This window comes from Podarcis pityusensis, assembly GCF_964106645.2.
Source record: "Podarcis pityusensis genome assembly, chromosome: 5".
Lineage (NCBI taxonomy): Eukaryota > Metazoa > Chordata > Lepidosauria > Squamata > Lacertidae > Podarcis > Podarcis pityusensis.
The window spans coordinates 77,447,634-77,473,876 of NC_138032.1; the positions used below are offsets into that span (position 1 = coordinate 77,447,634).

A 26,243-nucleotide genomic window follows, 5' to 3' on the forward strand; every position below is an offset into this window, starting at 1 on the left:
TAAAGCAAAATAAAAATAAAATAATAATAATAATAAAACTGACTGTTATCACCCCTTCTTGAGGAGGGAATCCAACAAGTCAAAAGTGCATTATGCAAAGAAGTCCTTCCTTTGGACTGCCCTGATGCTGTTGCCAGCCAGTTGCATCGATTCTCATGCCATGAGAAATGTAGGGGAGGGGACTCCTCCGTTACTCCATGCATAAATTTTATAAATACCTGCCTTATCCTAGACCCCCAACCCCACCACATTCTTTTTTCTTCTTCATCATCTAAGGTTTACACTCTAAGCCACAGCTTCTTGGACTCCCAGGATAGGGATCCTGATAGGTTGCCATTGTGCCTGCCTTCCAGCAACTTCAGCAAACTGCTTTCTGTCCTTCTGCAGGCGAGGAAGGACCCCTCTTCATTCAAAAGGGTCCCCAGAGGGACCTGCATGAGAAAGGCCTATTAAAAAAAAGAACATTCTTTGCATTTTCCTTCATTATTGTCACGAGCGATTTGAATTGTGTCGATGTTCCTAAAGAGGAAAACATCTATCCCCAGTTGTTTTCAGTAGCAGCATGAAGTGGGGTTTGGGTTCTTATACTGAAGGTGCTGTTGCTTGAATGCTGCCTTCATGTCCTAGCAATACAATGAAAGTATACTGGCACCAAGTGGCCTGAAGCCTTAGATGCAAGATTCTTTTTGCACCTCATTCTTCAATGGTTTGATGGAACACTTTGGGCTTGATGCATTTCTGCAATTGATGGTGTTCTTCTGAAGAGTGTGGCATTAAACATAAATGAATGGTGGTGTTTTTGCAATTCTCTCTCTCTCTCTCTCTCTCTCACACACACACACACACACACACACACAACATTGGCCTGTAAGGTGAAAACAACACCAACTCCAAAATCCACAGTAAGGCAATGCCTTTGTTTTGACCGACCAAAGTGTCACAAGATAGAGAAGTGAGTAAGCTGTCAAGTTTTCTTGTGCTCTTCGTCAAACTAGAAGTTACAAAACGCAGGAGGTGGATGCATAGAGGAGCATAGAGGATGCATAGGAGGATGCATAGAACTAAAATAATACAGTGGTACATTGGTTTTTGAACGTCTCTGTTGATGAACATTTCGGTTTTCGAATGCCGTAAACCCAGAAGTAAATGCTTCGGTTTTCGAACACGCCTCGGAAGTCGAACATGAAACGCAGCTTCTGCTGAGTGCATGATCCTGAGGCCCAGCTGTCGGCTATTGAGTTTTTGGTTTTTGAACGTTTCAGAATTTGAATGGTCTTTTGGAATGGATTACATTCCAATACCGAGGTACCACTGTATTCCCAAAATGCACAGTTAGGCAAAGCCTTGATTAGGACCAGCCAAAATGTCACATAATAGCAAGCAAGCTTTTGAGTTCTCCAGGACTCTACATTCATTCATTGAATGGATGCCCTGCTCTTCCTCTCAAAGGAGCCCAGGGCATCAAGCTGCAAGTTGCAAAAAGAAGGGGGATAGTTGTGGGGGAACAGGCTGAGTATAGCTAAATTAAGATTTCCAGTGGGTGGATCAGGGATCCCATCCCATGCACAGCTTATTTTCTGTCCCCTTCACTGGGAGTACTGAAATCATTCAAATCCATTGACTTTGAATACATACAGGTGACAGCTTTTCTTGGTACAGTATTTGAATTACCTGGGTATTATTATTTTTATATCATCATTATCATCACTGAGTAAGCACAGGCATGGAGCTCACTGGATGTTGATTACTACCTTCCTTGGAGCCTTATTTACACCAGATGCTAAAATGTGTGTCCTTCCTTCTCCCTAGAGAATCCTGGGAATTGTTTTGCAACAAGGAGGGTGGCCTAGAGATCCCTAACAGTGAGTTCTCACAAAATTACAATTTCCAGAATTCTCGGGGGCAGAGGAGATGTATAAAGCTGATATAAGTTTATGGTGTAGCTAATACATAAAACAGATCCATGTGGATTCTTTTCTCTTTCGGTGGCAAGGAGGTCCTTTTAGCTTTACTTCTGCACAAACTCCCATGCTTTAAAGCTTAGTGAATGCAAACCAAAGCAGCTCCGTCATCCATAGTTACAGTGTTTACATTTGAAAGATGAGCAAATCTGGTTGGAAAATATTCTCTGAAATATTTGCTCCACCCAGATTTTGACTTTCTTCTTTCTCGCCAGGAGACATCGGAATACCTGCCCTTCTGGTGGGTGAAAGACAATAGGGCCTTTGTGAATTTCTGCCATTCTGTTTCCCCTCTAGGAGCTGACGATGCTGAATCCTCCACACCCTTTCCCGACAGTGAACGTCCCAGCCCCCACCCACTATACCATCGGGGCTGTCATTCTCGCAGTGGGGATCACAGGAACTCTTGGTAACCTCCTGGTCATCTTTGCTTTCTGCAGGTATTCAACACAGTTACTTTCTGCTGCGCAGTATTCCCCGGGATAGGTTTCCATGCTAGCAGCACCAGAGGACATTGGAATGTATCTAGGAAACAATCCTAGTATATTGTTGATCCATCTAGTTCAGTAATTTTGAATCTCAACTGGGCACTTTTCTCTTATTGCATTTTATTCCTTAAACTGTTCTGCATGGTGAGTTCTCAGGAAGCTCTTGAAACGGCGAACTGTATAAACAGTGTGCATTTGTTTGAAGGAAAGCAGTTAGGAAAAGAGCCTGAGGAATCAATGTTTCCATTCCAAGACAAACTTAACGGTATTGAAACGAGGTGCCCTTGACAGAAAATCGGTTCTCTGTTGATGCCTACAGAATGTTCCACTATTTTCAAGGCATCTTGATTTGTGTTTCCCTAGTGCGCTCTCTCTCTCTCTCTCTCTCTCTCTCTCTCTCTCTCTGTGTGTGTGTGTGTATGTACACATACATTTATTATACAGGCTTCCTTTCTTAATTGTGCTTTTAAAGGGAATGACAGAGGCCTACTTTTTCAATGAAGTATTAACCTATATCTGGGCGGTATTGCAGGATGCTGGTTGAGGGGTGGGGGGCTTGTGTAGTTGTGTGGTCCTCAATATGAAAAAAAAAATTCCCTCTGCTTGGAAAACTTGATTTCAAGGAGTAATGTCCAAACGCAGCCCTTTTCCTGTCATGATAGCTTTCTTCGTGCAGGAAACATGTTTGTATGGCTGGACTCAGTTGTCAACTATATTCTTAAGGGTTTCAGTTCAGATTAAGGTAAACCACCTCAATGGGAACTAGGCCAGAGGCTGTAGAGAATATTAAGCAATGGATGTGTAGTGTCAAGATCTCATGAGAAGAAGCCAGGAAAAGCAACTGTGGTATGGTCTCATTTTAGTAATGGGATTGAGCTTGATGTTTATTGCTACTGGGGCTCTTCAGTCACATGCTGCCCAATATCAAGTGGGTCAAATGTGAACTGGACAAGGTAACTGTTAGGTGGATTTGTAGCTGGTTGACTGACCAAACCCAAAGAGTGCTAATTAATGGATCACCACCATCCTGGGGGAAAGGGACAAGTGGGGTGCCACAGGGTTCTGTCCTGGGCTGGTTGTTGTTCAACACCTTTATTAATGGCATGGATGAAGGAATTGAAGGGATGTTCATCAGATTTGTAGATGACATCAAACTCAGAGGGGTAGCTAATGCTGCAGAAGACTCAATGCCACAAGATTCAAGATGACCCTAACGGATTGGAAAACCGGGCCCAAACTAACAAAATGAATTTCAATATGAACAAATGTCATTTTCTACACTTAGGCAGAAAGAACCAGCTGCACAAATATAAGATGGGTGACATCCAATTTGCGAGTAGTACATGTGGAAAGAATCTGGGGTTCTTAGTAGACCACAAGCTTAACATGAGTCAACAGTGTGATGCAGCGACAAAAAAAAGCTCGTGCCATTCTAAGCTGCATAGACAGAAGTATAGTGTCCCAATCAAGGGAAGTAATAGTACCACTCTATTCTGCTTTGGTCAAACCAAACCTGGAGTACTGTGTCTCGTTCTGGGCACCACCATTTAAAAAGGATATTGACAAACTGGAACGTGTGCAAAGGAGGGTGACCAAGATGATCAAGGGTGTAGAAACCAAGTCTTATGAGGAATGGTTAAGGAATTGTGTATGTTTAGCTTAGAAAAGAGAAGAGGGAGAGGAGATATTATAGTCACCTTCAAATATCTAAAGGGTTGTCACATGAAAGATGGAGCAAGGCTGTTTTCTTCCAATCCAGAGGTTTTCCCATGAACCAATGGCTTCAAGTTACAAGAAAGGAGATTCTGGCTAAACGTCAGGAAGAACTTTCTGACAGGAAGAGCTGTTTGACAGTGGAACAGACTCCCTTAGAAGGTGGTGGACTCTCCTTCCTGGGAGATTTAAAGCAGAGGTTGGATGGCCATCTGTTATGGATGCTTTAGCTGAGCTTCCTGCATTGCAGGGAGTTGAACTAGATGACCTTTGAGGTACCTTCCAACTCTACATTTCTATGGGTGCCAAGGGTGCTGGGTCAGAGTTCAAGAGCAAGAGTTTCAGGACCATGGCCAGCACTCTTACAGAAGCACAAGCTTGGTGCAACTGCTAGACACAGGGGTTGGCAAGGCTTACCAGGCATGGGCCAAATCACTCCCGCAGAGATCCTCCGTGGGCCAGACCAGCACAGCGCGGTGCCGGAAATCGCACCTGCACAGAAGCAATTTTCGGCGCAGCGGACATGCGCAGACACAATTTCTGGAGCCATGGAAGAGAGTCCCCGTGCCGCACTCTGCTGGTTTAGCGCAGCATGCAGGGAATCGTCGAGCAGACAGCTCAGTTCAGGGGGTGGCTTGTGGGCCGGTTAAACAGCCTCCGTGGGCTGCTTCTGGCCCATGGGCTGCAGGATGGGGACCCCTGTGCTAGAGCATTGTGGTCTGTTCTCAAGGGTCCACTGAAGGTTTATAGGTAGTTAAAGGACAAGCATCCTTTGGTGCTCCTTTCAGGCTGTGAGGTTTGGGGTTTCACAGACTTGGTCCATGGATACTACCTTGATCCTTGAAGGGGTCATTAGAACATTCTTCGGAGTCCATAGATGAAGGTACATCCTTGATGTTTGGGGGGTGAGGTGTGGAATCTGGTGACACACCAGGTCTACCCAGGATGAGCTAGGTGTGCATCCATTTCCACCTTGGTGCTATGACTGCTCAGGAATTGAGGGCTCAGGGTCTGGGGCCATGACATTTCCTCCTTGTTTTTTTCCTCAAATAGTGTAGGTTGCCAGCAGAATAAAGTAAAAGAAGGGACCTTCTTCAGTTATTAATGTTGCTGGTGATTAAAACACATACAAAACCATTGACTCTAATCCCTGTATTTGGAAACTGCTGCTAATCTGGCCAGCAGTGGAAAATGGCCTCCCTATACAATATGACCCAGATGCAGAAAATCCATAGTACATCTGCTTTAATTTCCCGTTAATCACCAGCAGCGGAGAAATGTAGGACAGAGCATTCAGAGAGGCGGGCATTCTATTTGTGTCACTGGGCTAGCGGTGAAAGCCTGTCCATGTGCGCCACTCTGTTGTGAATAGTTGACCACTACCAACTGGTGGCCCTACCAAATTTTACAGCACCACCCTTTCACTTGCAGCTCAATATTATCTATACTGGCTGGGACCGGTTCTCCAAGGCTTCAACCATGGGACATTCCCGGCCCTACATGGAGAGGTTGAACAGGGGATTGAACCTGCAACCTCTTCCATGGAAAGCAGATACTCTACGAATGAGCTTCCTTTGCACATATCATGCAAATATACCTATTTGTAGGCAATGCTCTGCCTGAATGCATTTCTCTATAACTGGGAAGGCTGTACTGATAGATGAAAGCCTGTGTCTTGGGAAGCCCTCACTCGTGATCATCTCAGTTGCCTTGGTAAAATCTACCTCAGACCTTTGGACCAATATCTTCAGAATACAGAAGCACCCCAAAACACAAAAGTTGGCTACCCCTGCTGTAAAGATGGGGCTCCAATTCAATTTCTGGTGTGTGTGTGTGTGTGTGTGTGTGTGAAAATACGAATCTGCCCACACTGGTAACGTAAGTTGCTTACCTTTTTTTTGGGGGGGGGGGTCTTGCTGCTTGTTTTGAACATCTTAGTCTGTACTGCATGTTTAAAGCAGTGTCATACCACTTTAAATAGTCATGGCTTCCTCCAAAGAATTATGGGAAATGTCATTTCTTATGGGTGAAGAGAGTTGTTAACCCTGAGCTACAATTCCCAGAGCTCCCTGGGAAGAGGATTTACTGTTAAACCACTCTGAGGTGGAGCTCTGTGAGGGGAATGAGACCTCTTAACAAACAACAGTCCCAAGGATGCTTTGAGGAAGTCATGTGGTGTGACACTGCTTTCAATGTAAGGTGCAGATGAGGCCGTAGCCCTGACACCCTCTTAAGAGTTACTTGCATTCATTCTCCTCTCTTCTCTCACAGGAGCAGAGGCCTTCGGACTCCCGCCAACATGTTCATTATCAACCTGGCTGTTAGTGATTTCCTAATGGCCGTCACCCAGTGTCCAGTTTTCTTCACCAGCAGTCTCAACAAACGATGGGTATTTGGTGAAAAGGGTATGTTAGAAACAGATTGTCCCCCAAATCATTTAGACTGAACAGGCTGGCTTGGAAGTTTATCAGATTGCCAGTGGGACTGCTGCTGTTGTTGTTTTTAATCAACTGTCACTGAAGACTTAACAAGGAATTTATAATAGTTTGTTGATGGTTTCCCAATTTTTCGCACACCCTGCCTCTTTGATCAAGAAAAGCCATTCTTGGGACTTGAAGGTGATGTTCCCCTTGCTGTTGTAACCTGAGGAGGAGGAGGAGGATGACTAATATTGCCCCAGCCACTCTGGGTGGCTTCCATTAAATATTTCTTATATTCCACCCATTATATTGGGGGAAATTGCTTTGCAGAAATTCTCTACATTAGTGAAAATTGCTTCCCAACATGTGCATACTAGGAGAAAATAATCTCAAATGCTTCAAATCTCAAATGAGAACTTAAAATTATCATCATCACCATGAAACGGTGTGGAAATGTGGATAAGTGAATTTAAAGCAAGAGAAATCGAAATGGCGAATAAGTCCCTTCCTACCCTCACCTAGTGTATATGATTAAATAAAGTAAAATAAGTGTGCATTTTGATTTGCCTGCTAACTCTGCTGTGCTCTTTCTGGAAAGGTTGTGAGCTGTACGCTTTCTGCGGAGCGCTTTTCGGCATCGCTTCCATGATCACTCTAACAGTGATAGCCCTGGACAGGTACTTTGTGATTACGCGACCCTTGGCTTCCATTGGAGTAATGTCTAAGAAGAAAGCTTTGCTAATCCTGTTAGGAGTCTGGCTGTATTCCTTAGCATGGAGCCTTCCTCCCTTCTTTGGATGGAGTAAGTGAGACAGAATTTTTAAAAATCTGATTACTTGATACTGAGAGGAAAAGCAGGAATTTATAGAATGGGCCTTTTAGAGCTTGTGACAGATGAAAGAGGATTTACATATTTAACAGGAAGAAATTCTCTGTAAGGGAGACGGGTTCGGAGCAAACAAATCTCTAAGACATATAACCAAGGGGAAAAGCTTTGTAGTGCTTACGGTCCGTTCAATTACATTGCAGTGACGCCTGTGCTGGGAAACTCATTAGCGAATTACAGAGAAAAGAGGAGATAAAATCAGGGATGAAAAATAATGGGGGGGGGGCATCTTGCATAACATTTGCATAACCTTCTGCATTCAAGCTGAGCTGAACAGCATAAGTAATAGGCATGAATAAATACAGGATATTTTCCTGATTTTCATATAGATTCATTGTTCACAATGGGGCCATACTGAAAGCCTTGATGACGTGGAATAGTATGTGTGTTTGATCCAGTTCCCAACATTTTACTACTTTGCTGTGCTCTAAGGTTAAGTTTTCACAGTATGTCAAAGAGATGGGGTGCTAGGTGCACGTTTATGGGGGGGGGCAGTAAAATTTAATATTCATTGCCTCTCCCCCCCCCCCCAGGTGCTAATTTGGAGATCCAATCAGTGTTAGGGTTTACCCGGCCAGTGCTCTACTGTTATTTCAAAGTTCAAATTGTTCATTAGCAACCCAGTGAGATAGGGAGTAGAGCATAGATAGAAATAAGAAACTCAGAATTGTAATTGAAACAGCTCTGTTGGTTTGCTGATGTGCAATGTGCCATTCAAAGCATATTGCTATCTTCATGCGAAAGAGAATGATGTTCTGAGCTTTTAATCAAAACATAGAATCATGAAGCAATAAAGCACATAGCAAATCATACGGAGTAGAAATAATATGAGGATAACATTGTAATAGGTTTTACAGGGCAATCAGAGCTTGTTTCCTAACCTAATTGAAGAGTTGGCCTGCTAATTTCCTCCAATCCATCTAGTTGTGAAACAGAATTTCCATACCATATCCTAATTTACGTAGCATTTCAAAATAAAGTCCACAGTTGGGAGGGAGCACATGGAAAATAGCTCGAATCAGGTGTGCCTTGCACTATCAGCACATGTTTATTGACAGATGTGCCTTTTTGCCCAGGTCTTTGACTGAGTGGACATCTTCCCCTATCCTGCGTTGCTGTACATTGCATTTCTGTGTTGCTGCTTTGTCGCTCTGATATTGGTTGTGTTTGTGGGTTTTATTTTATGATTTTAATTGTACATTGTACTCATTTGAATTGTTATGTTTTTGTATCCTGCCTTGGGACTGTTTGGTGATGGGTGGGCTGTTACTACAAATAATCATAATAATAATAAGCTTAAGAGTTTACTAGTTTACTTGTTTACTACTGTTATCTCTGCTCTGGGAAAACAGGAGTGGCACAGGCAGACTCTGAGGACATCTCAGCTCAGAGCGAGCATTCTTGCATGGGGAGGAGGGCTATGGAATACCTTGCTGCAGCAACTGCAGTCTTCCTGGAGTGCCAAATGGTGGAGATTGATTTGTTGGCCAATGAGGACCTGCAAATCTCCTGCCCTTCCTGTCATGTCACCTGTGGCAAAGGTCTCTGTGTGGCTAACAAGCTGACCAGGGCTGAGGCCTCATAAAAACCAACTCAATATGCGTTATCCATGCAAGATGCACCAAAAGCAAATTTCAGTTGCTTTGACAAGAGACTCTTTCGTTTCACGAATAGCTTTCGAGGGCAATATGAGAAAGCGCACTTCAAAAAGAGGCATAATTTGATGAAGCAGAATAATCACTTACAGAGTATTAGAATCACTGGTTTATAATTAGATTCTCATTGTATCCAAAATATGCACTCTCACGGGACCAATAGGGAAAGCTGGGCTCAACATCTGGTGTGACATTTCCCAAAACAGAAAAGATAATAATAATAATAATAAATTTTATTTATATCCCGCCCTCCCCAGCCGAAGCTGGGCTCAGGGCGGCTAACAACAATCAAAATAATCCAACATTCTAAAAACATTCATTATAAAATTAATTAAAATCAAATTAAAATCAAATTGATGGCAACCATTAAGCCAAATTCTGTGCAGATTGCCAGAGGAGGGGGTCAGGCTGCGCCCTGACCAAAGGCCTGGTGGAACAGCTCTGTCTTGCAGGCCCTGCGGAAAGATGTCAGGTCCCGCAGGGCCCTAGTCTCTTGTGACAGAGCGTTCCACCAGATTGGCGCCGCGGCCGAGAAAGCCCTGGCTCTAGTTGAGGCCAGCCTAACCTCTCTGTGGCCTGGGATATTCCTATTGGTAGGAATGCTGGGAATCGCCCAGGCTACAGCAGTTTAATGTCCGCAGTTAACTGCATTCCTACACAACATCCATCAGGAGAATAGTTCCTATTTCTTTTGTGTTTCTTTAAAAACAATGTTTATTTAACCGCAAACTTAATTATATGTACCAAATTAATTTCTATTCTGCTGGTGGTTTTAGCGAGAGCTTTAATAATCTGTTTCATCTTGTGCTTGGTCACAAGAGGTATGGTTCTTTTTAGCCAACAAAAGGAGATGTGTTAGTTGTTCATCAAAGCCTATCAAATAAACCTTCTTCCATTAGCAGCAGGGAATAGCGAGGTGTCAGTCTGCACAATCTAGCTTGTGGCCAGAGCAAGGTTGATAAATTAAAAAGCATCTCTGTAATGGGACACCAGGAGTCTTCTAGGAGCTGAAGCAAGGAGAGGACAATGTCAGATCTGAGCTGCACTGAACTTGTTTACACTGTAACACAAATTCATAATGGACCAGTATTATTGTCTTTATTCAGTTTCAGGATATTAATCACCTCAGTGCAATAGCTTGCATCCTAAGGTGCTCTTCCGTAAGTGGAAGTCCCTTGTGCAAGCACAACTCACTTGCACATGTGCAGCATACTGGTGATTTTCACTATTCCCTTCCTATGGAAACTGTCTTATACAGAGACATCTAGTCTTGGTCCATAGTATTAGCTATTGCTGATCTGCAGAACAGGAAAACAGTTCATGGATCTGATAAGGTGGGATGTAGTCCACAAAAATGTAGTCCAGAATATAAATTTGCTAGTTGTTAAATTGCCACAAGATTACGCGGCAATGAATCCTATGAGTTAACTACAGACTTTCTAAAGCAAGCAAACAAAATGTGAATTACAGCATTATTGCACAGCTTTAGTAAGCTTGAAATTAAATTTCTAATTGCATTTTAAATTTAAATTCCAATAACTTTTGGAGGAAAAGCTTATTTCCCCCCCTTGTCTTTCTGCTAAGGTGCTTATGTTCCGGAAGGCCTCCTGACATCTTGCTCCTGGGATTATATTACCTTCACCCCATCGGTCCGTGCCTACACAATGCTTCTCTTTTGCTTTGTGTTCTTCATTCCCCTAATTGCCATCATATACAGCTATTTCTTCATTTTCAGAGCCATCCGGAATACAAACAGGTGAGTCACGCATGTGCTTCCCATTGTTTGCGTCAGTGGAAGGTTACTTTGTCCCCCACCCCCTTCCCCCCAAAGTTGTGACCTCCAGCCAGTAGGAAACAAAACAGGAACATGAAGTGCAGGCAAAAACGGCTGTAGATTCTGTACCAAGTTCCCACATCATTTTGATAGGCACTTGGATCAGATTTCAGAGAGATATTAGGGTGTCTGATTTGGAGAATAGCTCCATGAATTATCCGAGGATTGGAACAGACAGAGACGAATCAGATTTTACTTGAGTCTAATTTACAAAGATGAATGAGAACCAGGGTTGCAATTAAGAACTGACATGATGTATTGGATGGAAGGTAAATCTAATTCAGAGCTGTTGGTACTCTTTGCTTTAAAACGAACATGGAAAGCAAAATTCTGCAACCTGTATAAATTCTGCCAATGGTTATATCCCTTCTTTTGTGTCTGTCCCCCTTTCCCATCTTTTTTATTAGATTTTGCTTTATTTAATGTATTCTTTTGAAAGCACTTAACGATGGATTAGATCCAGACTCCCTTGATGCTTGGAGCACACTGGTTGAGAAGTCCTATCGATTACAGTGGGTCTACTCTAAAGCATCATTATTAGTCCAGTTTGCTTCTATTTTCATAGTTTGCACAATTTGTTCTGCTGCTGTTGAGAGCTGTCTTGGAGAATCCTTCCCCAGGATTGATAGGCACAGGAAGGAATGAGGAGAATGTGTGGTCATCTACAGGAATCAGAATCATCAAGAACCTGGATAGCTCAGTTGGTTAGAATGTGGTGCTGATATAGCCAAGGTTGCAGGTTCGATCCCTGTATGGGGCAGCTGCATATTCCTGCATTGCAGGGAGTTGGACCAGATGATCCTCATCCCTTCTAACTCTATGATTGTTATTCTATAGAATTGTAGAGTTGGAAGGGACCCTGAGGGTCATCTAATCCAAACCCCTGCAATGCAGGAATCTTTTGTCCAGCATGGGGCTTGAACCCACAACCCTGAGATTAAGAGTTTCCTGCTCTACCAACTGTGCTATCCCACCTAATAAGAAATGACACCTGCATTTTTGTTGCATAAAGCTGAAGATGGGGAGAAGGCATGTTAAGTGAAAAAAGAATGATACAGGAAGAAGGGAGGGTAGAAGTTTGACACCTTTGCAGCATGATCAGATTGAAAATGGCATTGCATGCACACTGCACACTCAGATTGAGGGGTATACACAATGGGCAGTTCTACACTGCAGGCTTAAACCTCACTGAAAATCACTTGCCCTGAAGAAGTTGTGAAATGTAGTTTTTTTGAAGGTGCTAATATTAGAGATCTCTGGCACCCTCATTGTCTCAGAGCTGTAATTCTTAGGGTCCCTTTATTGGTAACGATAACAAATCAACATCTCTGAAACAGTTTTGAGCTTGTATTGATGGATGAGCCTGGCAAGATAATGAAGGTTTTGGCAGCACATGCCGAAGATTTGAATTTTTCATGCCCGATTTACCAGCTGCTTCTTGTGGATGAAAATCTTGTGACTGATTATATTGGGGAAAGAAAACCACATGCTTGCACTCAAAGATCCACATGCAGAAGCAGAAGCACTCTCATATAATTGGAGTTTGTGATTTTGCCCCAGACGCAGCTCCCTCCATCATGTTGCATTCTGCTCCAGAGCAGAAGAAGGAGGGACCATAATGGCTCAGTGCAGATGTGCTTTGCCTGTGGAAGGTTCAAAGTTCAACTCTGGTGAAATATCAAAAAGCTGATGATGGGAGCCTGAGACTCTGGAGAGCCACCAAAACAGTCAGAGACAATACTGAGTTTGATGCACATATAGCTTGACTCAGTACAAGTTGGCTTCCTATGTTGAGAGCCCCTAACCCTCCCAAATGGCTTTTCAGGGACTGCTGAAGCTGCATCTGTGAAAAGGGCAAATTGACAACACAAACACATCTATGTGCTTCCATTCATGAAAGTGGACCTTTGGATATAAATAGCGTTGAGCCAGTAATAAATAAACAAGTGGCATTCTGCGTAAGCAGACCTCACTTTTGTTCCTTCATTCATGTTATGTTCTTTTCCTCAGGGCTGTTCAAACCATCAGTTCAGATGGTACAAAAGAATCTCAAAGGCTGTCCCAGAGGATGACGAATGAATGGAAAATGGCCAAAGTAGCCCTGGTTATCATCTTGCTTTATGTCCTCTCCTGGTCTCCATATTCGATGGTAGCTTTGCTGGCTTTTGCAGGGTAATCAAAAAATCTTGTTATGTCTGCAAGGGGCCTGGGGGAAATGAAATGAGAACATTTCCAAACTACAAGAAAGAAGATTCCACCTAAACATTAGGAAGAACTTCCTGACAGTAAGAGCTGTTCGACAGTGGAATTTGCTGCCAAGGAGTGTGGTGGAGTCTCCTTCTTTGGAGGTCTTTAAGCAGAGGCTTGACAACCATATGTCAGGAGTGCTCTGATGGTGTTTCCTGCTTGGCAGGGGGTTGGACTCGATGGCCCTTGTGGTCTCTTCCAACTCTATGATTCTATGATTCTATGATTCTAACAGAAACAGTGAATGAAGCACACCACAAATGGCCAACCAATGAATCCAGGTGCTTTACTGCAGGAAGTTCCTTATAATCGGCAGCTGTAACCAAAGTAGAGGAGATTATAATTGTGGCATGTGTTAGCCACCCAACTCCCGGTACAGTATTTGATCTTATAGACACATTTTTTTAGATTTACCTGGAATTGAGGATACTGGCCAGTGCGGACATGCAAAAAACAAACAAACCCCAAACACCTTTTTCCACATGATGCCACCCGTTCCACCATCCCCAGGGATGCTTTGACAAGGAGACTGTAACAGAGATAAAGTCACAGCTACCTAGGGGGGAAAGCCCATATTATTAATGGCTGAAAAAGATGCCATTGTTGTGGCTGCAGAAATCATCTCCAGAAAGCTCAAATCATATCTGTGGATGGCTCTTGAAGCTGGCTTGGAAGTTTCAACCGGGGCAGAACTCTGTAACTCAGCTTCTGATCAGAGCAAAACAAAAGAAATGTATCTCCAGCTTAAGCTCAGGAATGTTGGCTGGCTGATGCTTGTTTCAGCTTTGGGGAGGAATGGCAGGATATTAATTCCATAAATAAACAAGCTGGAGTTTGGCTTCACTGCTGCCATAAGTTCCTTGTGGTCCTCTTTCTCTGAGATCACAGGGAAGGTTTTTGCCTGGTCATCCACCCATCCCTCCTTCAGTCGTGGAACCCCTGGTGCCACACAGGTTGTTCCACCCAGACACTAACCATATCCAGACTTGCTGTACTTCAGTGATATGGTGGCCTTATGTGCCTTCATATCACTGTCCCCCAATAACATTAGAAAAGGTCATGGCTGCCTCCTCTTCATCATTCATACACCATGGAACAGCTTATCAGTGGAAAGTCACATGACCAGTTCCATAGCACTTCTCAGCTAACAGGTGAAGATGCTCTCGTTTCAAAACACTTTTGCTACCAAGGCAGATGCTGTTGATTCCACTTGTTGTTGGGCATTCCTTCCTGCTCTTCCTGCTTTTACTCCAGCTGCCACTTTTTTGTTGTTGAATTTTTTTAATGGCCACAGTGTTCTTTTTCAATTGCTGATGCTGTGCTTCAGCGATTTGTTTTTTTAATTGCTTGTGTGCATTGTTTTGCAGTGTTGGACAGGTGATGTTGCTGTTTTAATAGAGGATCTTGCTTTTAATCTACTTAATTATCTATTTAATTATGCCGTTGCTGAGTTGCTGCTTCAGATCAAGGTTTTTCATTATTTTAAATGCATGCCTTTGGGCAGGGAGGAGGCTGATAAATCTGTTTTCCATGTGAATGTGCTCCTAAGTTCAGCTGAGGTGCATCATTTAGAATATTTTGCGTGTCTGAATTTATCCATTGTGGACTAGCACTTTGAAGAACTTTGTGGAGGAGCATTCAAAAGTATAGTATGTTATGTAAAAGGGGGAAAGGGACAGTAGCCATACCCTGGCAGAATTAAATCTAAGAAAGTGTGTTTGCTTTGCTTTAGGTACTCCCATGTGCTCACTCCCTTAATGAACACAATACCTGCAGTGATTGCCAAAGCTTCATCCATCTACAACCCAATTGTTTACGCCATTGCCCACCCCAAATACAGGTAAGCTTCACCTTTTGTAAAGAACTGGGGCTTGCAACCAGTGACAGGTCTTCTTTTAGGGCAACCGCAAGCAATGCGGGATGCCACTTCTGTAATATTAACACTATCTTATATTTAACATCTCACCTGGTAGGTGTCGGCAGTAAAGGTTTCCATGCCAATGAGCGAGTGGGCTCATGGAGGAGGGCCTGATCTCTCTGTTCCTCCTCTGCCAGTCTGCTTGGTTTCTACACTGACTAAGGAGGGAGGAAAACCCATCCATCAGACCCATCCCTCCTCCACCAGCCCACAGTGAAAAGGCAAAAATTGTTTCACTAGCCACTCTGGCCCCATGTCATGCATGGAAATTGATACTAGCATCTCAGCAGGCTAGTAACAATTTACAAGTGCACATACAGGGGATTTAAGCAGGTGCAGCTTTTCTCACAAGCAGCACCCATCGACAGCCCCTTCTTATGCTCAGCTATACTCAACTGTCAAAAATCCCAGCATCTGGCTCCTCAAATGGTCTCCATCTTAAATGCAAAGTCAGAAAAAACCCCAGGCAAAATGAGTTGTTTTTGCTGAATTGATGAAGTCTCTTTGCTTGACAGTTCTTGAATGGTAAAGATCATATGACTGTAAAATGAGTATATATATATATAATATATACAGTGACTGGTATGCATGCCCGTGAAGTTTGCAGGCATGTCAGTGTTTAAGATCAGATAGTTTTGTTGTTCATAAGGAGAAAACCAAGTAGCAGCAGGGGTCCCCATTGTCAAGCTGCCACACATGGACTGCTCACCCACCATGTGGAGATTCTGCCAGCTGAAATGAAAATGCAAGCATCCATTCCTTTTTGTATTGAAGCACTCCTGATCTAGCAAGGGTAATGCCTGACTGGAGGCAGCTTACATGTCATATGCTGGGACCCAAACCACATCTGCAGACCCAAAGAGTGCACATTCATCTGAGCAGCTTCCTTTCACATTTCATGATGCAGATAGCAATCAGGATTTCCTGCTATATTTTGATACTGGTGGGAACAAACACCGTCAACATGTGTTTCTGCCTGTGTGCAGGCTAATGCACACAACTGTAAACTGGATTCCACAGTGCAGTCATATCCTTTTATAGTCCAATAAGGTCTTTAATGCAATATGGCCTCTCTCACGCTCTTCCCCTCTCCCTCTCTGAATGAATGTACGTTTTTAGCTTGTGTCGGAAAGGACAGAAATGTTTTAGTCTGTGTTTTGTGCTTCCAGAGGTAGAAAAAAGACTGATGGGCTTAATTTCTTATCCCTTAGAATGGCGATTGCAAAATTTCTTCCCTGCCTTGGATCTCTGCTAAGGGTTTCTCATAAGGACTCCAGATCTAACAGCTTCCCTTCCACCAGACGTTTCACTGTCACCAGCCAGTCCTCTGATATGAATGGGCTGCCAAGAGGAAACAGACGGCTCTCCTCTGTCTCAGACAGTGAATCTGTAAGGATAACCTTCATCTACATTGTCTAATCTACAGTATCAATGAAAGGGGTGTGCAGCAAGCTGGTGGGCATAGATTAGACGTGTCCATGCTTAAGTCGTTAGTGGGGAACCCTTTCTCAGCCCAAGGGCCACATTGACTGGTGAGGAATCTTCCTGGGGCCATGTCTTGTGTGTGTTCTGGGGATGCAAAAACGCATATACCTGAACCAGCTCCACATAACCGCCCTTGTTTTCTAAGCGAGGCAGGGAGGCTTTAAGCTCTCCACCTAGCTTACAGCGCTCTGAGAGGCTCTCACAGGGCCATCCAAGTTCCCACAAGACAATTCCAGATCCCTGTGAGCAAGGCAGAGAGCTTAAAAGCTCTCTCTGTGCCAGGCTCTCTACTTTGCATGCAATTAATTTGCGCCGTTTCAACAAGCCAGCCGTGCAAGGTTGCAATAGTGCAACCTAATTGCATGCAAGATGTGATCGTACTGTTTTGCAACAATAACATAGAATGGAGCCCTCACGGGGGAAGGGGGAAGGAAACGAGTTTGTGACGTGAGGGCTAATGCTTCTGTAGGGTGAAGCAGGCTGAATTTAGAAAGAGATTTGCTGGCAGATTTAGACAAATTGACAAATCCATCAACGGATCCCCCTCCCAGCAACCCGAAGCTTGCTGTATCACTGCTAAGTACTTAGTGGTTACTTGCAAAGAAGCCGGAAGTGGTTCTTCACTAGGGAATCTGAGAGACTTTCCTTCTGTGCTATCCAAGGCACAATAATGTGTTCTTTTTCAACCAGTTTTTTTATTTTTTTAGACGAGCTCTAAAAACACAAAAATGCTATTATGCCCCCTAAGCTGTTACATTTTTAGGTTAATGTGCTTTTAGGGGAGGCTGACATGCTCCAAATTCTTACAGGAGATTTTGGAGCTGTGTGGGTTCTGCACTCCATCTATTTTATATCCCTGATTAAAAATACAACAAAGCAGATCTTGCTAAAATAAAGCCAACTTGGGAATGCCCATGTTCGTACAACATACACATTTCTACATGAGACAAGATAAATATTTTAGTTTTTCCATGAATTATTTTTGTGGCTCCTTGTTGTTTTTCAGAACGGGCCTTTCTTTCCAGCAAGGCCAAAATCTCTCAGGTGTCTCTCTATACTTCAGAATGATTAGTCTGAAATGATGGCATCATGTAGATTTATTATTATTTTTAAGCTCCTGTCTCTTTTTCACACTCTGATGTGATGAAGAAGCAACAAAATTATTGAGATAGGAAAGAGTCTTGTTGATTTCTGTGGGAGAAAATAAGTAAGTCGCAGTCAGTGAGACGTCTGAGAGGAGGGAGAGCAAAACCTTCCCTTCCTTCTCCTGAGCCTCAAAATGGGGGTAGGGGGTAGATTTTGTCCCTGAGCACACTAGCAAGCTGTCATTATGGTATACTGCCACCTGGTTGCCATTCCCTGCTGAAGATAATGCCAATATAGTTCACATCTGGCAACCAATGTACCCCTTTGGTTTCAGATATGACATGGGTAGACGGGTCTTTAAAAGCCCGGGACACAAATTTTCACAGCTATGGTGGCTCATTTACCAGAAGTATTGTATTTAGCTTTAACTCTGAAAGTGTATACTTGATTCTGACCAAACTAAGCTCCCTAGAGCAAAACATACACCAGGAGGCTTAGTGGGGTCAGAATTGAGTATACACTTCCAGAGTTAATGATTAATACATTACTTCTGGAAAATGAGCCACCATAGTCGTAGGAGGGCCCTAAAAATTTGTGCCCGGGCTTTTTAGACTCGTCTACCCATATAATATCTGAAACCAAAGGGGTACATTGGTGCCAGATGTGAATTTTCCCCCCAGCTCTCCTACCACACTGCTAGGGGCCCAGGGCATAGAAGGGCCCTTCATCAGCTCAGACCACCACTTATTGCCAGGCCCAAGCGGAGGTGTGTGGATACAGCTTAGGAGCCAAACTCAGCTTCCATTCATAGCGGCCACCTAACTGTTTGGCTCCACCTCCAAATGAGCTGGCCAAGAACACACCAGCTAGACTGGTGACTGGGAGCGGCCACCAAGACCACATAACACCAGTTTTGAAAGATTTACATTGGCTCCCAGTACGTTTCCGAGCACAATTCGAAGTGTTGGTGCTGACCTTTAAAGCCCTAAACGGCCTCGGTCCAGTATACCTGAAGGAGCATCTCCACCCCCATCGTTCTGCCCGGACACTGATGTCCAGCGCCAAGGGCCTTCTGGCGGTTCCCTCACTGCGAGAAGCCAAGTTACAGGGAAGCAGGCAGAGGGCCTTCTCAGTAGTGGCACCCGCCCTGTGGAACACCCTCCCAGCAGATGTCAAGGAGAAGAACAACTATCAGACTTTTAGAAGACATCTGACGGCAGCCCTGTTTAGGGAAGCTTTTAATGTTTGATGCATTACTGTATTTTAATATTTTGTTGGAAGCCGCCCAGAATGGCTGGGGAAACCCAGCCAGATGGGCGTGGTATAAATAATAAATTATTATTATATTATTATTACTGTGCTGCTGCTCTGGTTTGCAGCTACAAAGGCTTTTAAAACTCACAATTTGTTTTAGGCCTTTAACAAAATCTGGGGAGGAGGATGCTCTGGCAGGGCACTGGTGACTGTGGGGTGGGTCCCATCAGCTAAATCATGCATAGTGTCCCCTGAAGTCTGGCCCTGGCCTTTCTTGGACCTGTTCACTGTCACAACAAGACTATAATGGGGGCTAGTGACCAATGCCAAGGACTGAGGGTAATAGATATCAAATCAAGCATATTGGGGGGAAAGGTTTGGTCCAACCCAGGGTTTCCCAAACTTGGGTCTCAAGCTGTTTTGGGACTACAACTCCCATCATCTGTAGCTAGCAGGACCAGTGGTCAAGGACGATGGAAGTTGTAGCCCAACAACCCAAGTCTGGGGAACCCTGGTCTAACCATGTCCCTGATATGCTCAATGTTGTACAGAATGTTTATTATTTTCAGTCAAGGAGCACTTAAATCTCTGCAGCATATACAGTGGTACCTCAGGTTACATACGCTTCAGGTTACATACGCTTCAGGTTACAGACTCCGCTAACCCAGAAATAGTACCTCGGGTTAAGAACTTTGCTTCAGGATGAGAACAGAAATTGTGTTCTGGTAGCGTGCGGCAGCAGGAGGCCCCATTAGCTAAAGTGGTGCTTCAGGTTAAGAACATTTTCAGGTTAAGTACGGACCTCCGGAATGAATTAAGTACTTAAGCCGAGGTACCACTGTACTATGAAAGCAGGGTGGGGTTGGTATGTGGTGGGACACAGAGTGTGCACTTGGGAAAATGAGAGCATGCGGGAGACACAGGTTTATTCTGGGTTTCTTTTTAAAAAAAATTATTTGTAAACTTAACAAAGAAAAGGAAGAGGGGACATTATTACAGAAATTAAATGAAATTGCTAATGAAAAAATAGTTACCGGTAAATTTGATTAAAAAGAAAAATAATATATGAGCAATACTAATAGTAACAACAACAACAACAACAACCCGCCATCAGTTCACATTATGGATGCTGTAAGCATCAGTATGTACATCTAATGTAGAATATATAAATTGATACAAGCCCTCCAGGTGCCCAAATAGGTATCCACACAAAAATGATGTTTATATGACATATGTTCAAATGTAAGTAGCTCCGTGAGGTCCTCAAACCCTTGCATAATACTTGGTGGGTGTTTTATCTTTCCAGGCAGAAAAGTATAAGACTCTTAGCAACTGTAAGGGCTTGTAAAATCCTCTTTTGTTGTCCTTATGTGTTTATTAAGCACAGGGCTACAAGGGTAGAATGCACTCCATTTCCATACTTGAAACTACCCAAACCATATTAAAACACCTTCGTTTGGACTGTACCCTCCTCTTCTCTAGGCAGGTAACATTACTGCACAAGGCAGAGCCATAAATGAATTATCGCTGTAAAGTAGATAAGAACTACTGACTCCTTTGGAGATAACATCACTGATATAGGGTGTAAGCAAGGAGCAAAGAATGCTGTGTGTTCATTGGGCTTTTTAATTTTGTGCAGGGTGTCCAACAGGGCATTTGTGCAGTAGGAAAGTCTGCTTTTTAAAAAGAGGGGTGGGTGGGGAGAGAAAGAGCCTGAACAGATGCAGTCTAGGAACAGCCCCACCCCCTGATTTTGCCGATTGTCTAAACTGGCCCCAAGACAGGATTTGTTGGAGTCTCTTTCACATTTCTGGCTCTTTTCTCTAATGAGAGCCATTTGGCACATAACTGATCTGATTGAGGGAAAGTCATTAAACCCAAAGAGACTCTCTGAAAAAAATTCATGCTGGCCTGTCGCTACAGGAATGGACTGACACAGAGGCGGATATCTCTAGTCTGAACTCCAGAGGTGCTAGCGGGCAAGTTTCGTACGAGATGGGTGAAGACACCACGGCAGAAATGAACGATGTCAAAGTCAAATCTAAACTGAAAAGCCACGATTCAGGGATTTTCGAAAAGGTAACAAAACGTCCTATTCTCAGAACAGACAGGTCTGTAGATCTCTGCCTCAGCTTGTATTATTCCATGTCAGTAAATTTTTCTCTTTCTCTTTCCATCCCCTCCTCCCAAATGCCTTCAGTAACCTGTATAAGAAAGCTGCCATTAGGAGACCCAAGTAGAGGAGAATTTAATAGCTTGTCCATTTCATTTGTGAGATATGCTTTCCCTTTTAAAAACAAGAGTGTTTCCCTATAGAAACCACAACAAGTCCATGCACATATCCTGGCTCGGTTGTGACACCACTCTAATCTCCTTCCTCTTCTCACACCTATTGGCACGATCGTAATCTCCAACACCAGCCCACAAGCAGCTGTCACCTATTTCATCTTGTTAATTTGAAAAGATGCCTGGCAGTCAAGCGACTCCCACTTCACTAATTACGATTTTCACGTGTGCTATTCCTTTTGCCAGTTCTGCAGCATGGGAGATCCTGTGTCGCTAACATTTGAAGGGGAGGGCTGGCCGCAGCACAAAACAGCAAATGCCGTGTGCCCGGCAACTGTACGGAAATCATTATGCAAAGCACAGGCCAAACATAAGCAGGGGAGAGCAGTGCTGATGAGAATGTGCTGTGGGGAGCAAGGAATCTTTCAAAAGCCGCTGAAAAAGAAATTGTGAGACTAGTGGGAGATAAGATTGGGCAGAGCATTTTAGAAAAAGAAAAACTCTGCTGCCTGTATCATAACTTACCCATCCTGATGCAGCATTTTCGTGCCCAGTCCCTGTCGTTTGATGAACACTGGATAGCTCAGTTGGTTAGAGCGTGGTTGCAGGTTTGATCCCCATATGGGACAGCTGCATTTTCCTGCATTGCAGGGGGTTGGACTAGATGATCCTCAGGGTCCCTTCCAACTCTTACTCTATGATTCTATGAGTCTCTGAACACTTAGTGGAAGTCTTGACACTTCCCCGCATCTGAGAACACAAAGATTTGTCACAAGAGGAGCAGCACTCACCTTGAAGAACATTCCCCATAGTATTGTTCTCCTGTCCAGCATGTACCACTGAGTGCTCCTTCTAAGGGTGGAAACTGGTGGGATGGACCCAAGATAAGGGAAATTGTGTGCATTGTATGTGTGAATGCTGATGATGATAGATGAAGACATTTTGGTTTACTGATCTGTCATAGCCATGCATAAACACATACCCTTTAATGTAGATCTGCCTGAAGCTGGTTTCTAACCAGGGCTACCGTTTCTGTCTTTGCACCGGCCCTCCTTCTGTGCCTTTGACAGCAGCCTGGCATTCACATTTTCTAACAGGGGGATGCTTCACTATCACATTCCATTGCTGGGATGTGCACCGTGCTGTTGGTCCTTTCCATTCTGCACATCAGATTGCTGCCAAAGTCACTGGGGAATTGGCAAATTTAGTTTGACGCCCCTCTCCACCTAAAAATAAACACCCGGCATTCTGTTTCCAGCTCTCCACCACTTTCTGTCACTGTTGTCCTCAGAAGGGCATCTTTGGCAGAATATTTGCACCTTTTTTTCCTCTCTCTGGCATTTTGGCTTGTTTTTATATGGTGCCTTTTGTTATGGAAAATCCAAAATACTGTTTCACTTCCCTGTGACCGCAGTCGTGTCCCATAAATAATGTGTTTCTATAAATAGTGGCTGGGAGGGAACAAAGCAACATTGTGTCCAGCCAATGTTGCTTCTCTCCCCCCCCCCCACCCCATCAGCCTCACCCCCATGCACAAAACACACACTTTATTCAGCTTGCAACCTTTCTTTCCTTGGGTGCCTTTGTGTGTGCAAGTGGTTCCTTTCCACGCTTGTGACCCCTTCACCCCATCACAATTTCCCCTGCTTTTCCTCTCCTGCATAAACACCCCCAGAGGCATTTGAGCTCAGCCCTGTGGCCCCAGGCTGTGCCCTTCTGGATCAGGGAGCTGTTCTCACCTGCCGCAGCTTCTATGAGCCTGCTGCTGTTTTGTGATTGGCTGCTGGAATAATCTCAGTCCTATCCTCTGATCTCATTTGCTCTTGGTCCTGCAAGATGGGAATGGGATGGGATGGTCCTTTAAACTGGGCATAACAGTATATTTATTTGGGACGCAGGTGGCGCTGTGGTTTAAACCACAGAGCCTAGGACTTGCCGATCAGAAGGTCGGCGGTTCGAATCCCCACGACGGAGTGAGCTCCCGTTGCTTGGTCCCAGCTCCTGCCAACCTAGCAGTTTGAAAGCACGTCAAAGTGCAAGTTGTTAGGATATTTCCGTTCCACCTTAAAAGGGAGCAGGCTTTGTGAGTCACAGAGTCTGTGTATTTCCTGTTCACAGGATGTTTCTGTTGTGTCTTTGCTTTCGCTTCTCTCTCTGTGTCTGAGACACTGAAGCTGGCAGTCATGTTTTCTTTGTTCTGATCAACGCTGAATAAACTTGTAAATAATGCTCTCCTGAGTGCATCTTTCGCTGTGCATTATCTGCTGATAGAGCGTGCATCAGCTCTGGAATGTGGCAAGCTATTTCTGGAGCTGGTGTCGCTAATTGCTGATACTGCGTGTCTACGGGAGATCGATGGACGTCCGGAGGCGGCTTGGGGGCCATGATGGACTTTGTCTCCCTGGCAGTATCCCAACACAAGTAGATAAATAGGTACAGCTCTGGTGGGAAGGTAAACGGCGTTTCCGTGCGCTGCTCTGGTTCTCCAGAAGCAGCTTAGTCATGCTGGCCACATGACCCGGAAGCTGTACGCCAGCTCCCTCGGCCAATAAAGCGAGATGAGCGCCGCAACCCCAGAGTCGGCCACAACTGGACCTAATGGTCAGTGGTCCCTTTACCTTTTTAACAGTATATTTGGGCATATATTATTGTGTGCAGCACAGCACTGGTGCAATGAGTGGCCCCAGGATGGGAGATGGCAGAAAAGAATACCTAATACCCATCTTTTCTGGGATGGCAGAAAAGAATACCTAATAATTGGTCACCCCTCATTCCTCATTTGGCCAGGTCATAGTTGTACCAGGCACTGGGCACAATATATTGCACGGTTATTAAGAGAGGGTGCAATCATAACTGACATATGGAATTATCCTTCTCACGCAGCACTTAGAGAAGGATAGGACCATGCTGTGACAACTCCATATCCAGGGGTAAGAATTGTCTGCACTGCTACACACTCTTTCTTTCCTTTCTTTTGTAGACATCAGTGGATGCAGATGACATTTCTATGGCAGAGGTGAATATCCCAGATTGCTGGTTTCTTTTCATAGTGTGAATATTTCATGTGATTCTTTCAGGGATGGGGATGTTCAGGGAAAGCAATGCAGCCATGCCATATATCAAACACCTCCCACTTGACATGCTCAAATTTATTTATATCTCTGTCTGTCCGTCTAACCTCGTGGTTCCCAATGCCCCGCAGGGGGTGCAATTTGATTCTTAAGGGGGGCAATTTGGAAGCTTGTTTAAACCAAGTTAATGGCCTTTTAGGCTTCCTCCACATGCATAGGAATTCACCTTTTGAAAAATAAGAATTATATGTCACCGGGGGGTGGTGTCAGGATTTTAGATATGCTTAGGTGGGGCATGGCCCAAAAAAGGTTGGCAACCACTGGTCTAATCCATCACATTTCTATCTCACTTTTCCTCCAAGGAGCTCAAGGTGGACTCTCCGTCCTTGGAGGTTTTCAAGCAGAGGTTGGATGGCCATATGTCATGGATGCTTTAATTGAGATTCCTGCATTGCAGGGGGTTAGACTAGATGACCCTCAAGGTCCCTTCCCACTCTACAATTCTATGACCACACTGCCAGAACGCCTTTCCCTGCCAACAGTTCCTGATACTGCTAATAGTTTGCACCCTGGCTATAGCTCAAATATTTCACTGGTTCTTTTCTGGCCTGTAATATGGTAGTGGTAGGGATGCATATTGTTATATTTCACTGCTCAGTATTTGCCACTCTTTGTAAATCTTCTGTATGCTGCATAGGGAGCATAGTCCAGTCACCACTGCATATTCCATAAGGCAAAGAGAATCAAAAGTGCTTAGTTTCTTTTTAAAAAATCCCAAAGTCTGCCCTCCTTTCTCTAGGACAGTATCTAGGTCTGGGTAAATCTGTTCATCCCAGTTTCTTGAATCTTTAATTCAATTTGCCTGGTTTCTGCATCAGTCTGTGATTATTATTATTTTAAAAGTCTGCCCCTCTCTCCCAATGTACAACTTTTATATGCCATTTCCCCTAATAGACACATTTTTGCAAGCCATTTCCCCTAATATAATGCGGTTTTGAACAGTACTTTCACCAATATACACGTTTCTGTGTCCACTTCCCCATAATATATGCTTTGTCTTGGACAGAATTATTGGTTAGAGTGCTGCATCACAAAATGGAGAAAAATATGGATTTCAATGCATTTTAATTCACATGTTGGTTCAGGAAGCACAAAATTCTCCCGCATCTTTAGCAGTCACTTCCTCCCTTCATTAGCTCAAACCTCTTCCTGCATTCATCTACTGCTACTTAGCAGGTGATCGGTTTTCACTCTGCATAGCTGGGATGGGTGAGTTGCTAGTTGGAAGGGTGCAAGCCTGGGCCAATCCCCTATTTCACAGCCTCCATTCTTGCCATGTAAAAAAAAGAAGAAATTGCCAAGCTCAGAGTCTTGTTGCTGAAATCAACCCGCAGTCCTTAGTACATGTACATGCAATGAAAGTTGCAACCTTAATGCACCCTTAAATATTAAGTGGCGCTTCTGAGCAAACATGCATAAGACAGAGGTGGAAGAATACACTTTACTATGCACTGACATGGGGCTTACGTTTGAGTAAACATGCATTGGGGACAAGCCAGTGAATTAATGCACATGTAAAGTGAACAGGTGCTTAAGGCTCCTGCACCTTTGAGAATTGTGTAGAAGAGGGAAATTCAACAGGTGCAGCTTACACAACCAGTGGCACTTGCTGAAGTGCCCTCTTCTACAGGATTCTTTGTGGGGCAGTGACCCTGTTTTCTTTTGCAACAGGCCACTCTATCCATGCCCCTGATTTAAAAATGACTCTTCGGGTTAACCAGTTCAAGACCTATGTGGAAACATGATTGTGGACGTTTTGCACAATTCTCTATATTGTTTCTTTAGGACTTAGCCTTTGGAAACTACATCTTTGGAGACAGCCTGGTAAGTTGCCATCCAGCTTTCAATAATCTGTGGGAAATGTGAACAATGTGGCCTC

General features: G+C 43.9%; 1 protein-coding gene across 4 annotated transcripts in view; it reads left to right on the forward strand.

The window, feature by feature from the left end:
* The window catches only part of OPN4 (opsin 4), a 37,543-nt gene that overhangs the window by 7,936 nt on the left and 3,364 nt on the right, over nt 1-26,243 (forward strand). Inside the window, exons 2-11 of one of the 4 annotated variants that reach the window (XR_013986147.1) lie at nt 2,259-2,401; nt 6,434-6,567; nt 7,181-7,384; nt 10,708-10,879; nt 12,968-13,129; nt 14,937-15,044; nt 16,334-16,511; nt 20,871-21,026; nt 24,117-24,163; nt 26,150-26,188. Coding sequence is in view for 3 of the 4 variants with exons in the window: in XM_081004998.1 (XP_080861124.1) it covers nt 2,259-2,401; nt 6,434-6,567; nt 7,181-7,384; nt 10,708-10,879; nt 12,968-13,129; nt 14,937-15,044; nt 16,334-16,511; nt 20,871-21,026; nt 24,214-24,249; nt 26,150-26,188 (1,332 nt within the window). In the remaining variant the exon portion in view is untranslated. Of the gene's footprint in view, nt 1-2,258; nt 2,402-6,433; nt 6,568-7,180; nt 7,385-10,707; nt 10,880-12,967; nt 13,130-14,936; nt 15,045-16,333; nt 16,512-20,870; nt 21,027-24,116; nt 24,164-24,213; nt 24,250-26,149; nt 26,189-26,243 lie in introns of all 4 variants that reach the window. The other 3 variants (XM_081004998.1, XM_081004999.1, XM_081005000.1) reach the window with 3 other exon arrangements.